This window comes from Bos taurus, chromosome X, assembly GCF_002263795.3.
Source record: "Bos taurus isolate L1 Dominette 01449 registration number 42190680 breed Hereford chromosome X, ARS-UCD2.0, whole genome shotgun sequence".
In the NCBI taxonomy this organism is placed as follows: Eukaryota; Metazoa; Chordata; class Mammalia; order Artiodactyla; family Bovidae; genus Bos; species Bos taurus.
The window spans coordinates 134,929,932-134,945,546 of NC_037357.1; the positions used below are offsets into that span (position 1 = coordinate 134,929,932).

General features: G+C 43.8%; 1 protein-coding gene across 10 annotated transcripts in view; it reads left to right on the forward strand.

The window, feature by feature from the left end:
- Window positions 1-15,615, forward strand: part of PNPLA4 (patatin like phospholipase domain containing 4) — a 61,702-nt gene that overhangs the window by 27,381 nt on the left and 18,706 nt on the right. For 9 of the 10 annotated variants that reach the window (XM_024988332.2, XM_024988338.2, XM_024988337.2 and 6 more), the window contains 1 exon segment: window positions 350-415. The exons of the other annotated variant lie outside the window; for it this stretch is intronic. In XM_024988332.2, coding sequence (XP_024844100.1) covers window positions 350-415 — 66 coding nt within the window. 10 annotated transcript variants of the gene reach the window in all.

Here is a 15,615-nt window from a genome sequence, read left to right on the forward strand (position 1 = left end):
CAGAGGAGCTTGGGAAGACCCCAGTCCATGAGGTCGCAAAGAGTTGGGCATGACTGAGCTACTAATGCTTTCGGTTTCACTGTGTCCATGAAATACATGGACCATGTTTCATTTTTATAGTAGATTTTGGAGAAGGAAATGGCAATTTGCCTCGAAAATGCTATGGACGGAGGAACCTGGTAAGCTACAGTCCATGGGGTCTCAAAGAGTCGGACACGGCTGAGCGACTTCACTTTCGCTTCACTTTGTGTTTAAACAATTGTAACTTCCTAGTAGGTGACGTGTGAAATAGATGGTAGGGCATGTTGCTGTCTCGTTTCACGAGCTGTGTCTTTATTTTGTCCACTAGGTCCTGCTGGCCAGCAGCTTCCTGCCCATCTATGCAGGACTGAAGCCAGTGGAATACAAAGGGCAGGTAAGCGTCCTAGAGCCGACTCGGGATCCGTGGTTCCTGTAGTCATCCGTTTCCTTTAGGAACATCCATGATTGTTGACATTATTCTGGCGGCTCCAACTCTGTTCCTATGACTTTGGTCTCATAGGTCTGTGTCTGTTTAACAAAAGGAAAAGAGTCCAGTGCAGGGGCCGTGGTACCCTGGAACTGAGATTTCGTGGTTGAGAATGATTGACGAGGGCCCTCCTTTTTTCATTTGGTTAAAAAAACTTTGCCCTTATTTTTAATATCCAAAGAAGCAACAATAAAGTTTTTAAAAATGTACTCAAGTATAGCTGCTTTGCACTGCTGTGTGTGCATGTCAGTCATGTCCGACTCTGTGACCCGCCAGCCTCCTCTGTTCATGGGACTCTCCAGGCAAGAACACTGGAGTGGGTTGCCCTTTCCTTCTCCAGGGGATCTTCCCCACCGGGGGATTGAACCCCTGTCTCTTGCATGTCTTGCATTGGCAGGCGGATTCTTTACCCCTGAGCGATCGGGGAAGCCCTGTTGTTAGTTCTGCCGTCCAGCAAAGTGAATCACCCGTGTGTTTCCATATATTCCCTCTTTTTTGAATTTCCTTCCCACCTAGGTCACCACAGAGCGCCGAGTCGAGTTCCCTGCGCTCTGCAGGAGTTTCTCGTCACTTGTCTATGTTAGACACAGTATCAGTAGTGGAGATACGTCCACCGCAGGCTCTCAGGTCATGCCACCCCTCCGCCCCTCCTCTTGGTCTGCATACATGTGTTCTCTCAGTCAGTCTCTCTCTGCTTTGCCAGGTAAGTTCATCCGTGCCATTTTTCTAGATGGCACGTGTAAGTGATCTTATATGATATTTGCTTTTCTCTTCTTGACTTATTTCACTCTGTATGACGGTCTCTAGGTCCGTCCATGTCCTGCCAATGGCACCGTTTAGTTCCTTTTCATGGCAGAGTAACATTCCGCTGTCTGTGTGGACCACATCTTCTTTATCCGTTCTTCTGTCAGTGGACATTTAGGTTGCGTCCACGTCCTGGCTCTTGTAAACAGGAGCGTGGCGGTGCATGCGTCTTTGTGAATTATGGTTTTGTTGGGGTGTATGCCTACGAGTGCGGTTACTGGATCATGTGGTGCTTCTATTTTTAGTTCTGTGAAGACCCTCCATACTGTTCTCCATAGTGGCTGCATCAATTTACATGCTCAACAACAGCATAGGAGGGTTCCCTTTTCTCCACACCCTCTCCAGCGTTTATTGTTTGCAGATTTTTTTTTTTCATATTGAGCTGCATGAGCTGTTTGTGTATTTTAGAGATTAATGCCTTGTCAGCTGCTTCATTTGCAAATATTTTCTCCCGTTTTAAGGATTGTCTTTTTGTCTTATTTATGAATTCGTTTGCTGTGCAAAAGCTTTTGAGTGTAACTGGACCCTCTTAGTTTATTTTTGTTTTGATTTTCTATCTTCTAGGAGGTGGGTCAGAAAGATTTTACTGCAATTTATGTCAAATCGTGTTCTGCCTGTGTTTTCCTCTAAGAGTTTTATAGTGTCCAGCCTTCAATGTACGTCTTTGATCCATTTAGAGTTTATTTTTGTGTTTGATGTTAGAAAGTGTTCTAATTTTATTCTTTTACATGTAGCTGTCCAGGTACCACTGATTGAAGAGACTGTCTTTTCTCCATTGTATGTTCTTGCCTCCTTTGTCATAGATTCAGTTCAGTTCAGTTCAGTCGCTCAGTCGCTCTTTGTGACCCCATGAATTGCAGCATGCCAGGCCTCCCTATCCATCACCAACTCCCGGAGTTCACTCAAACTCATGTCCGTCGAATCGGTGATGTCATCCAACCATCTTGTCCTCTGTCATCGTCCCCTTCTCCTCCTGCCCTCAATTTTCCCCAGCATCAGGGTCTTTTCAAATGAGTCAGCTCTTTGCATCAGGTGCCAAAGGATTGGAGTTTCAGCTTTAACACCAGTCCTTCCAATGAATATTCAGGACTGATTTCCTTTAGGATGGACTGGTTTGCTCTCCTTGCAGTCCAAGGGACTCTCAAGAGTGTTCTCCAACACCACAGCTCAAAAGCACTAATTCTTCGGTGCTCAGCTTTCTTTATAGTCCAACTCTCACATCCATACATGACTACTGGAAAAACCATAGGCTTGACTAGATGGACCTTTGTCCGCAAAGTAATGTCTCTGCTTTTTAATGTGCTATCTAGGTTGGTCATAACTTTCCTTCCAAGGAGTAAACATCTTTTAATTTCATGGCTGACAGTCACCATCTGCATTGATTTTGGAGCCCTCCAAAATAAAGTCAGCCACTGTTTCCACTGTTTCCCCATCATTTGTCATAGATTAAGTGACCATAGATGTGTGGGTTTATCTCTGGCTTTCTGTCCTGTTCCATTGATCTGTTTTTGTGCCAATGTCATGCTTTCTTGATTACTGTAGCTTTGGAGTATGAAGTTGGGGAACCTGATTCCTCCAGCTCTGTTTTTCTTTCTCGAGATTGCTTTGGCTATTCAGAGTCTTTTTTTTTTCCATCTCACCCTTTCCTCCTTTCTCCCCATGTCCATAAGTAAATTCTCTATGTCTGTTTCTCCACTGTTACTCTGTAAATAAATTATTCAGTACCATTTTTCTAGATTCCATATATATGTGTTAGAACATGGTATTTACCTTTCTCTTTCTGACTCACTTCACTCTTGTCCATCAAAAGATGAATGGATAAAGAAGTTGTGGTACATATACACAATGGAATATTACTCAGCCATAAAAAGGAACGCATTTGAGTCACTTCTAATGAGGTGGATGAACGCAGAACCTATTTGGAGTCTTTTGTGTTTCCATACAAACTGTAAAAATTTTTGTTCTAATTCTTGGGGAAACAAAATGCCATTGGTGTTTTGACAGGGATTGCCCTGCATCTGTGGCTTGCTCTGGGTAGTACAGTCACTTGCACAGTGTTAATTCTCCCACTCCTGGAACATGGCATGCCTCTTCATCTGTTTGTATCATCTGTGATTTCTCCCTTCAATGTCTTCAGTTTTCTGAGTCCAGGTCTTTCGTCGCCTTAGGTAGATTTTCCTAGATATTGTTTTTGTTGTGATGGTAAATGGGATTGTCTCCTCAATTCCTCTTTCTAATATTTGGTTGTTAGCGTGTAGGAATGCAAGAGGCTTCTGTGTATTGATTTTGTATCCTGCAGCTTTACCACATTCATTGATGAGTTCTAGTAGTTTTCCGGTGGCATCTGTAGGTTTTTCTATGTTATCCATCATGTCATCTCCAAACAGTGACATGACACTTACTTCTTTTCCAACCCGGATTCCTTTTATTTCTTTTTCTTCTCTGATTGCTCTGACTAAGACTTCCAAAACTATGTTGAATTAATAGTGGTGACAGTGGGCACCCTTAGCTTGTTCCTAATCTCAGGGGAAATGCTTTCCGCTTTTCAGCATTGAGAATGGTGTTTGCTGTGGGTTTCTTGCATGTGGCCTTTATTATGTTGAGATCGGTCTTCTCTGTGCCCACTTTCTGGAGCATTTTTGCCATAAACTGGTGTTGAATTTTGTCAGAAGCTTTTTCTGCATCCATTGAGATGATCATATGTGTATGTTGAAGAATCCTTGCATCCCTGGGAAACATCCCGCTTGATCCTGGTGTTTGATCCTTTTGCTTGGATTTGGATTGCTATTAATGGTATTTTTGTTGAGGACCTTTGCATCTATGTTCGTCAGTGATGTTGGCCTGTAATTGTCTTTTTTTGTGTGGTATCTTTGGTTTTGGTATCATGGTGATGGCCTCATGAAACAAGTTTGGGGGTATTCCTTCCTCTGCAATTTTTTGGAAAGGTTTGAGAAGGATACATATTAGTTCTACTGTGAAAATTCTTCATTTAATTCACTCGTGAAGCCATCTGGTCCTGGACTTTCGTTTTATTGGAAGATTTTTCAATCACAGTTTCCATTTCACTCCTTTGGATTGGTCTGTTCATATCCCCTGAATATGTCTTCTTGATTCAGTCTTGAAAGGCTGTACTTTTCTAAGAATTTGTCCGTTTCTTCCAGGTTGTCCATTTTATCGGCATATGGTTGCTTGTAGGAGAATCCCAGGGACGGCAGAGCCTGCTGGGCTGCCGTCTATGGGGTCGCACAGAGTTGGACACGACTGAAGCGACTTAGCAGCAGCAGCAGCAGCAAGCAGTCTCTTATGATCCTTTGTATTTCTGCATTGTCTGTTGTAGCTACTCTTTTCCATTTCTAACTTTATGGATTCGGGTCCTGTGCCTTTTTTTTCTTGGAAAGTCTGGCCACAGGTTTATCAATTTTGTTTATCTTCTCAATGAGCCAGCTTTTAGTTTTATTGACCTTTGCTATTGTTTTCCTCATTTCCATTTTATGTATTTTTATTTATATAATCTTTATGATTCCTTGCCTTCTACCAATTCTGATTTTCGTTGTTGTTTTTGTTTTTCCTTCTGTAGTTGCTTTAGGTGTAAGGTTGGGTTGTTCTCTATTTTTCCTGTTTCTTGAGGTCGGATAGTACTGCTACAGACTTGCTTCTAGGACGGGTCTTGCTGCATCCCATAGGTTTTGGATCGTCTTGTTTTCCTTCTCACTTGTTTCCAGATACTTTTTGATTTCCTCTTTGGTTTCTTCATTGACCCCTTGGTTATTTATTTCATAGCATATTCTTTAGCCTCCCTGTGTTTGTGTTTTTTACAGTTTTTTCCCCTATAATTAATTTCTGATCTCACGCCATTGGTATCAGGGCAGATGCTTGATACGATTTTAATTTCAGATCACATCTTGAGTCACAAATCAAGCCTCAGCAAAAGACTTCTTTAGACTTACAAGACGTCCTCTTGGAGAAGGAAATGGCAACCCACTCCAGTATTCTTGCCTGAAGAATCCCACAGACAGAGGAGCCCGGTGGGCTACAGTCTGTGAGGTTGCAAAGAGTCGGACACGACTGAGTGACTACCAGTTTCAGTTTTCACAGAGAAAATATCTCTACCTAAAATATCTGATTTGCACAGTTGGTATATTATAAGCTGCCTTTTTTTGTAACGTTTCCCCATTGATGGACCAGAGACTATTATAATCAGGATAATTCTTCATAATAAAGTTTTATTAGATCTTAAAATAAAAAAAAAAGTACTCTTGATGGCCCCTTCTATGAACAGTTAGAAGCAAAGTGTGCTGGCAGGCTGGGGAAACCGATCAGGGTGTCCCTCACCTGGCCCCCACGTGAGGCTGGAGCCCTTCATGCCATCCCACCCCCAGGGGTCCCCCGCCGGCAGCCAGCTGCTCTTCTCTTCGGTCCTCCTTGGAAATGTATCTATGAAGGAGAGGCTGAAACAACCATCACTGACGGAGAGCTGCAGGAGGCGTTTTAGAGAGATGTAGTGAACTGTGGTGCTGGAGGAGACTCTTGAGAGTCCCTTGGACTGCAAGGAGATCCAACCAGTCCATCCTAAAGGAGATCAGTCCTGGGTGTTCATTGGAAGGACTGATACTGAAGCTGAAACTCCAATACTTTGGCCACCTGATGAGAAGAACTGACTCATTTGAAAAGACCCTGATGCTGGGAAAGATTGAGGGCAGGAAGAGAAGGGGACGACAGAGGATGAGATGGTTGGATGGCATCACCGACTCGATGGACATGGGTTTAAGTAAGCTCCGGGAGTTGGTGACGGACAGGGAGGCCTGGCATGCTGTGCTCCATGGGGTTGCAGAGTTGGACACAACTGAGCGACTGAACTGAGTGAACTACCGCCTGCTATCTGCTGTCCACACTGCCCGAAGTCTTCTTTCTGCGTCCTGCAAAACATGTTTGTGCTGTAAAATTTCACCATCCTGTCTGATCCTGCTCTTCCATAGCCTACACCCCAGCGCACACACTGATAACCAGACACAGTATCTCCTTAATGCACAGCAGAGATAAGCGTTTTATGGTCAAACACAGGGGCTGTTTATTTGTCTGTGTGCTCAGTTACTCAGTCATGTCTGGCTCTGCAACCCCACGGACCGTAGCCCACCAGGCTCCTCTGTCCATGGGGTTCTCCAGGCAAGAATACTGGAGTGGGGTGCCGTGCCCTCCTCCAGGGGATCTTCGTGACCCAGGACTCACACCTGCGGCTCTCGAAGTCTCCTGCGTTGGCAGGCAGGCTCTTTACCACTAGCGCCACCATTTAGTTAAATGTTATTTGGCTGCTCTGTGTCTTAGTTGGAGCATGAAGGATCTTTTGATTACAGCATGAGACCTCTTAGCAGGGCGTTGTGGGGTCTACTTCCCGACCAGGGACTGAAACCATGATGGCCCCTGCATTAAGAGTTGGGAGTCTCAGCCACTGGACCACAGGGAATTCCCAGACACAGAAGCTATGTAACACACACTGCAGATATATATTCTGTAATCCCATACACTGTGTAACACCTACTCAAAATCAGGCACATCCTCATGGATGATTAATGCTGTTTATTTTATAGACATGTGATATGTATGTTTCATTTATAAATGTGTACATGAAAAGCATTTAATAGCTGTCATTGGTTCATTCATTTTGAAGACCCTGCAAAAGGCCTGTGCTCAGTGGGTGGATGGTCTCAAAACCAGGGGATTGATTTTTACACATCTCTTGGCTAATGTGTTTGGGGATCTGTCTGTGTTTGGACCTTGTGAGCCCTCATGATTTTCTTCCTCCGACTTTTCCTGGCCATCCCAGCCCTTTTCCGTGCTTCTCATAGTATTCCTGGCCAAACCAGTGTGCCCTGGCACGATTGTCTAAAAGGGGCAGATGAGAAGCGTGAGGCTGAGTCACTGGATAACATCATGGAGAGGCAGAGACGGAGACCCTTACGGTGGTCTGCCTTGTCCAGGTTGAGCTCTCTTTATTAGCCACAGGCACAGGCATTACTTGGAGGGATGGGCCTCCATGCTGTTGGCTGAAACCCTCTCCGTGACCACTCAGAAACATCATATACACTGATTTTTTTTTCTGTAAAGCAGCATAAACAAAAGCTCACAGAAAGCCATTTTAAATATTCATTTGTCTGTTCTCTGTCTTGGTTGTGTCACATGGGATCTCTTAATTGAGGCACGTGGGGTCTAGTGCCCTGACCAGGGATTGAACGAGCGCCTCCTGCATTGGGAGCAGGGAGTCTGAGCCACTAGAGCACTTGGGAATCTCAAAGCTGGTTTTTTTCCCACCCCTATTCTGGATACTGCCGCTCAGAGGTAGCAGATACTCAGTTACCAAGGAGCACGATTTTTTGTTGTCATTTAAAAACGTGAAAAGTACCCCACTTGACATAACAATTTTAAAGTAGGCTAAGTAGCATTTTTCCGTTAGAGCAGTAAAAATCAACACTTATTTTTACCTATAAATGTTGAACACAGATGCTAGCCAAATCAACTTTACATTACGGTTATGAACTTTAATTTGATGATCTGAAATGTGATGATTTCACTTCAAGTTATTGCTTGATAATATATAATCATGACAGAAATGGCTAAATGGCAGGAAAAAAAATATATATATGCAAACCACTCAGGTGTCTTACGAGATTATATATGATCATGAAAAGGTGATTTGGGATCCGGGAGTCATCAGCATTGCTGATGCGATGGGTAAATTAAGAGGTGCTGACGGAGAAGGTGGATGGAGCTACGGGAAAGAAGGAAGGAAAGGGAGGATGGAACGAAGGTTAGAGAACGGAGACCCAGAAGGCTAGTATTGAGTTGGCCAGAAGGTCCACTTGGGTTTTCTGTAATATGGGGAAACGTCAATGATGTTTCTGGCCACCTGAATATGTTGTAAGACTATGCTGAACATGCCCCGTGTTTAAGTAGTAATAACTGTATTATGAATGAGGTGCAGGTGCTGATGGCTCCCAGTTTCTTCCAACATACAGTGTCCTCTTCTTCTTCCTCAGTAACGGAACTGCAATTCTCATGTGGACTTATTGCCATGTAGCTGAAAGGTCACGTCCGCCAGTGCTCCTTGCTGCTAGGTGTGGCCGTCCCCTAAAGTGCGGGCAGGGAGAGGTAGGCCGAGTTACTGTGGGACTTACAGGAAGTGAGGTTGTGTGTGTGTGTTTCCTCCCTGCTGCCCGGAACTTAGACGTGATGACCAGAGCTCTGGCAGCCATTGTGGATCATGAGGTCACAGATCACTCTGTAATTAGAGACAGAGTTGGGGCGTGCATGATTTGAGGAGGGGCACCTTACCAATGTACCTTCAGTGTTGCTTTCATGGGAAAAAGAAGCAAAACTTCTGTTGTTACTGCTTTCTATCTGATGTATCACAGTCCACTCCCATCTGCTGTAGGGAATATTACCACTCTATGTTACAGATGAGGAAATTGAGATGCAGAAACATTCATTCACTTCACTGAAGACATATAGCTGAGTCAGGGGGCACCTTTCCCAGGATGATCTGTAATGTTTGCATCAGTCACAGGCCTCTTGTTCTACTAAGTCTTGTTCATTTCTTGAAATATACATATATTTATATATATATAAATATATATATGAAGAAATCTATATATTTATGTATGTAAAGAAATCCATATATATTTATATATATAAAGAACTGTATATATTTCTATATATTAAATAGATACTTATATAATTAAGAAGTAAATATTTATATATATTAAGAAAGAGATACTTATATATATTAACAAGTAGGTATTTTAAGAAATAGATATATTTATATTTATATATAGTAAGAAATATATATATTAAGAAATAGATATTTATATATTCAGACATAGGTATATTAAGAAATTGGTGAAGGAAATGGCAACCCACTCCAGTACTCTTGACTGGAAAATCCCATGGATGGAGGAGCCTGGTAGGCTACAGTCCATGGGGTTGCAAAGAGTCGGACACGACTGAGTGACTTATGTATTAAGAAATACTTATATATTTATATTTATGTATAGTAAGAAATATATATATTTATATTTACATATAGTAAGAAATACATGTATTTATATTTACATATAGTTTTATATATATATATATATATATATATATATATATATATATATATATATTTGACCCTGGGAGGCGAGGCACGACCCTCTGATGACTGGCCTCTGTGCAGAGGAGCAGTGTCATAATGACGTGTTTTTCTGTTTGTTTCATCTTTGGTTGCACTGAGTCTTTGTTGCTGCGCCCAGGCTTCCTCTAGTTAAGTGGAGGCCACTCTCGAGTTGTGCAAATGCTCTTCCATTGCAGCGGCTTGTCTTCTTCCAGAGCAGACTCTAGGGCGTGTGGGCTTCAGTAGCTGTGGTTCAGGGGCTTTGGCAGTTGTGGCTCCCGGACTTAGTTGCTCCGTGGCACGTGGCATCTTCCTGGACCAGGGGCCGAACCTGTGTCCCTGCGTGGGCAGGCAGATCCTTAATCCATGGACCACCAGGGAAGTCCCTGGTCCCCCTTGGTTGTGTAATAAAGCCCGGGAAGAGGGGACCCCATGTGCACGGTGACTGACAGGGCGCTCCTGGGGGTGCTTGCTTGTTTCTGCAGCCACATGGTGGCCATTTGCCACTTGCTAAGGACTCATTCGGGAAGATCCCCTGGAGCAGGGAATGGCACCCCACTCCAGTATTCCTGGGCTTCCCTGGTGGCTCAGACAGTAAAGAATCCGCCTGCAGTGCAGAGACCTACATTCAATCCCTGGGTCAGGAAGATCCCTTGGAGGAGGGCATGGCAACCCACTCCAGTGTTCTTGCCTGGAGAATCTCCATGGACAGAGGAACCTGGCGGGCTACAGTCTACAGGGTATCAAAGAGTCAGACACGACTGAGCATACAGTTGGACTACAAGGAAAGCTGAGCACTGAAGAATTGATGCTTTTGAACTGTGGTGTTGGAGAAGACTCTCGAGAGTCCCTTGGACAGCAGTGAGATCCAACCAATCATCCTAAAGGAAATCAGTCCTGAATATTCATTGGCGGGACTGATGCTGAACGTGAAACACCAATACTTTGGCCACCTGATGCAAAGAGCCGACTCATTGGAAAGACCCTGATGCTGGGATGGATTGGGGACAGGAGCAGAAGGGGACAACAGAGGATGAGATGGTTGGATGGCATCACCCACTCAATGGACATGAGTTTGAGCAAGCTCCGGGTGATGGACAGGGAAGCCTGGCATGCTGCAGTCCATGGGTTGCAAAGAGTGAGACACGTTGAGCAACTGAACTTAACTGAATAGTGGATTTACAGTGTTGTGTCAATTTCTGCTGTACAACACAACGACTCAGGTATACACATATAGACATTCTTTTCCATTATGGTTTATCCCAGGAGACTGGATGCAGTTCCATGTGCTGTACAGCAGGACCTTTTGTTTATCCATCCCTTAGGTAACAGTTGGCATGTGCTAACCCCAAGCTTCTAGTCCATTCCTTCCCCACTGCCTCCCTCTGCGCCTCCCCCTTGACAGCCACGGTCTGTTCTCTGACCATGTTCTCTGACCATAGTCAGAGTCTGTGACCCTGTTTCTGCTTTGTCGATAAGTTCATTTCCTCACCTTTTATGTTCCACATAGAAATGCTATCATATGGTCTTTGTCTTCCTCTTTCTGGCAAAACTGTTTGCAGAGCAAGTCCAGCCCTGCCTCGAGGTTCTAGCATGAGCTTCTCGCAGTGTGGAACATACATCCAGGCACGCACGGCGTGTTCTGAAAGGACTTGGTGCAGGAAGAAGTGAGCGCTTTCGGTACCGGGGACAGCCTTGAGCTTACAGTCTTCGCCTTCAATTGTATGACATGAGCTGCTGGAGGTCATGAGCCTGGTGTGAACCCAGAAGGCGTCACCTGTGAGACACGGCTTGACGTGTGCTGGCAGACGACCGCCCCTCTGGGTTTGCTGTGATGGGTGTCCCTGTCCTGTAGAATCATCGCCTCGGCTCTGGTCTCCAGCGCTGTAATCCACCAGGGACAGCCACAGTAGACCCCCGCCCCACCTCTGGGCACAAGCTCGTCTTCTCTACTGAAGAACCGTTGTTTCTTTTCTACTCTCTGGACTCAGACAGTTCACCTTACCATGGAGCACGTTAGCATATGGTCAGAGATGCAGGTAAAGGGCGTTAGGAGAAAAGACAATCAACTGTAGGGGCCAGAATGCAGAGATGCAGGTAAAGGATGTTAGGACAAGTTGCAGCAACTTGTAGGGGCCAGGTTTTTTTTAATATTTATTAATATTTATACACATTTAAATATTCCCTGGTGGATTCCCTGGTGGCTCAGATGGCAAAGCGTCCGCCTGCAGTGCAGGAAACCTGGGTTCGATCCCTGAGTCAGGAAGATCTCCTGGAGGAGGAAATGGCAACCCACTCCAGTATTCTGGCCTGGAGAATCCCATGGATGGAGGAGCCTGGCGGGCTATAGTCCATGGGGTCGCAAAGAGTCGTACACCACTGAGTGACTTCTCTCTCTTTCTCTCTATACACGTTTATAAATGTTTTTTAATATATAAGAATTAAAAAAAAATTATTTGTTTGCCTGCACTGGGCCTGTATTGTGGCACATGAAATTTTTTTTTTTTTTTTTTTTTGAGTTGGGGCATGTGGTATCTGGTTCCCTGATCAGAGATCAAACCTGGGACCCTTTCATTGGGAGTGGAGACTCTTGGCCACTGGACCACCAGGGAAGTCCCACATGTTTGGTTTTTGAAGCACATTTTTCTCCTGGAATAATTTTCTTTTTAACTTATTTGGCCTACCCTTTCCTTTGATGAATGAAGGTGCTATAATCTGAAACTAAGAAACTCTGGGCAAAACTCTCCTGGGAAGAGCCATCAGCAAGATTTTGGAATCCTCAGTGTCACGGCAGCTTATGGAATGCTGCCCAAAAAGTGGGAATGATTTTGAGGAATATGTTGCAAACAGCCAGAGAAGTCATGGCCAGAAGCATAGGGAATGCAGTTTTAATTTATCCATCAGTCAGTTCAGTTCAGTTCCATCGCTCAGTCATGTCTGATTCTTTGTGACCCGATGGACTGCAGCATGCCAGGCCTCCCTGTCCATCACCAACTCCAGGAGTTTACCCAAACTCATGTCCATTGAGTCAGTGATGCCATCCAACCATCTCATCCTCTGTCGTCCCCTTCTCCTCTCACCTTCAATCTTTCCTAGCATCAGGGTCTTTTCATAAGAGCCAGCTCTTCGCATCAGGTGGCCAAAGTATTGGTTTCAGCTTCAGCCTCAGTCTTTCCAATGAATATTCGGGACTGATTTCCTTTAGGATGGACTGGTTGGATCTCCTTGCAGTCCAAGGGACTCTCAAGAGTCTTCTCCAACACCACAGTTCAAAAGCATCAATCGATCCATAGCACGTGAGATATAAGGTATTTGGATTTAGTAATGTTATTGTTGTTTCCAGAAATTTTGCTCACATTAGCATGCCTGAGGGTGGGGTGGGCTCTGTGTGTGTGTGGTTGTTGGGAGTGATACAGTTCATGAGAGCATGAATCAGGAGAAAGATGGACTGTATTTACAACATCTGAGCTACTGGCGTTATGGTTACAGAGTAGCGAGTAACGCTGAAAATTTAACGAAGCCCCTTGATAAGCTGTTTGTTTCCCTGACTCATTTATCCAATCAGAATAAGCTAACAAGAGTGAACAAAATTTAGAAAAAAGACTTTCAATTCCCTTAAGCGGCAGTCATTAGCCCCTTGGTAAATTAGAACACTGCACATTAACGAGCCAGATTGCCCTTCTTTTCCTTCAGTTGAATAAAACAAGGGAGCTGTCAGTTAAGTTATATGGCATTTGGTGCATATTTTTTATTTCCCTTGATGAAACCTCTGAATTTTTGCATCACTGGTGAGATACTCTACTGAGGGTATGAAAGGTGATTTTGGAAGGTGTTCTTTCTCTCTCTCTTTCTAGGTATTATCTATTCCAGAATTTGGTGTCTACATCCAAAGCAATGAGGGAAGAGAAGGGGGAAAAAAAAACAAAAAACTCTAGGACAGTAAGGCACAGAACCAGATATCTGGGACCTTCTTTTTTTTAATTAATTAATTTTTATTGAAGTGTATTTGTTGTTGTTGATCATTCGCTCAGTCATGTCCAGCTCTTTGAGACCCCATGAACTGCAGCATGCCAGGTTCCTCTGCCCTCCACTGTCTGCCGGAGTCTGCTCAAATACAGTAGTTCCTTTACAATGTGGGGGCCTTCTTAATACAAACCTGTCTTTTTTAGACAGTATTTGTATAGTCTTGTGTGTGTGTGTATCCATATTTATACACACACAAGCATACATACATGTGTGTATATAATACATAATTGTATAATGTGTTTTGTTCTTTTAAAAAATAATGACGGTAAGCAGATTACCCAGGTCAGGTTCATTTTAATCCAATCCACTTATGTTTTTTCCTCCACCAAAATGCAGTTCCCTCAACCAGAGATTTTCAACACATTTTCACTTTCTGTTTATTTACTTTTATTTCCTCTGAGGGGAGGTGGTTGCTGGCCAAGGCCTTTGTAAACAATACCCTATCATTTAGTCACCTGCTTTAGAAATCAAAACAGGTAAGAAAAACATTTTAAAAGAAAAAAAGACATGAAGTGAATGAAGGTGAATGAAGGTCCTTAACTCAGTTAAGGATGCTTTATGCTAACCTGTTTCTCAGTCCTCACCTTCTTGCTTTTTTTTCTCCAAAATAGATTATTTTGTGAGGTTGCTGTTGTTGTTCGGTCGATGTTGTGTCCGACTCTTTGTGATCCCATGGGCTGCAGCAGACCAGGCCTCCCTGTCTATCACCAACTCCCAGAGTTTACTGAAACTCATGTCCATTGAATTGGTGATGCCATCCAACCATCTCATCCTCTGTCACCCCCTTCTCCTCCCGCCCTCAATCTTTCCCAGCATCAGGGTCTTTTCCAATGAGTCAGTTCTTTGCATCAGGTGGCCAAAGTATTGAAGCTTCAGCTTCAGAAGTGATTTTGCAGCCCAAGAAAATAAAATCTGTCACGGCTTTCACTTTTTCCCCATCTCTTTGCCATGAAGTGATGGGACCAGATGCCGTGATCCTAGTTTTTTGAATGTTGAGTTTCATGTCAGCTTTTTCACTCTCCTCTTTTACTTTCATCTAGAGGCTCTTTGGTTCTTCTTCACTTTCTGCCATTAGAGAGATTATCATCTGCATGTCAGAGATGGTTTATATTTCTTCTGACAATCTTGATTCCAGCTTGGGATTCATCCAGCCTGGCATTTCGTGTGATACACTCTGCATATTCGTTAAATAAGCAAGGTGACAGTTTACAACCTCATTTTAGTCCTTTACCAATTTTGAACCAGTCAGTTGCTGCATCTGAGTCTAACTGTTGCCTCTTGACTGGCATACAGGATTCTCCAGAGACAGGTAATGTGGTCCGGAATTCCCATGTCTTTAAGAATTTCCCACAGTTTTTGGAAAGGCTTTAGTCAAAGGCTTTAGTATAAATCAGTGAAGCAGGAAGCAGAAGTAGATATTTTCCAGAATTCTCTTGCTTTCTCCACGATCCAGTGAATGTTGGCAATTTGATTTGCAGTTCCTCTGCCTTTTCTAAATGCAGCTTTTACATCTGGAAGTTCTTGGTTGGCATAATGCTGAAGCCTAGCATGCAAGATTTTAAGCATGATCCTACTACTATGGGAGATGTATGCAACTGTCCAATGGTTAGCACATACTTGAGTACTTCCCTTCTTGGGAATTTGGAGGAGGCCGGACCTTTTCCGGTCCTGTGGCCACTGCTGAGTTTTCCAACTCAAATTGGGTGATGTATTGAGTGCAGCACTTGAACAGCATCATCTTGTAGGATTTGAAATAGCTCAGCTGAAATTTCGTCACCTCCACTAGCTTTGTTTATAGTGATGCTTCCTAAGGCCCACTTGACTTCACACTCCAGAATGTCTGACTCTGGGTGAGTGACAAGGTGTTCTCCATAATTTCTAGCTTTGTATTCCCACATCCACGGCAGGATATTTCCAATCTGGATGTAGCCTGTAGTGTTTGAACTTCAGCTTTGTGTGTCTGTGTGTTTATTGTTAGAGCTGATTCTGGGGCTCAGGACAGACTGAAAGTCTTTTTCACTTGAAACACCATAGGAAATTCTGTCTTTGTGCTTCTTCCGCCTGCCCCCAGTGTCCAGGTGTGCAGAAGCCTGTGGACGGTCCTCGGTCCTGCTGTTCTGTCTCTCCCTCT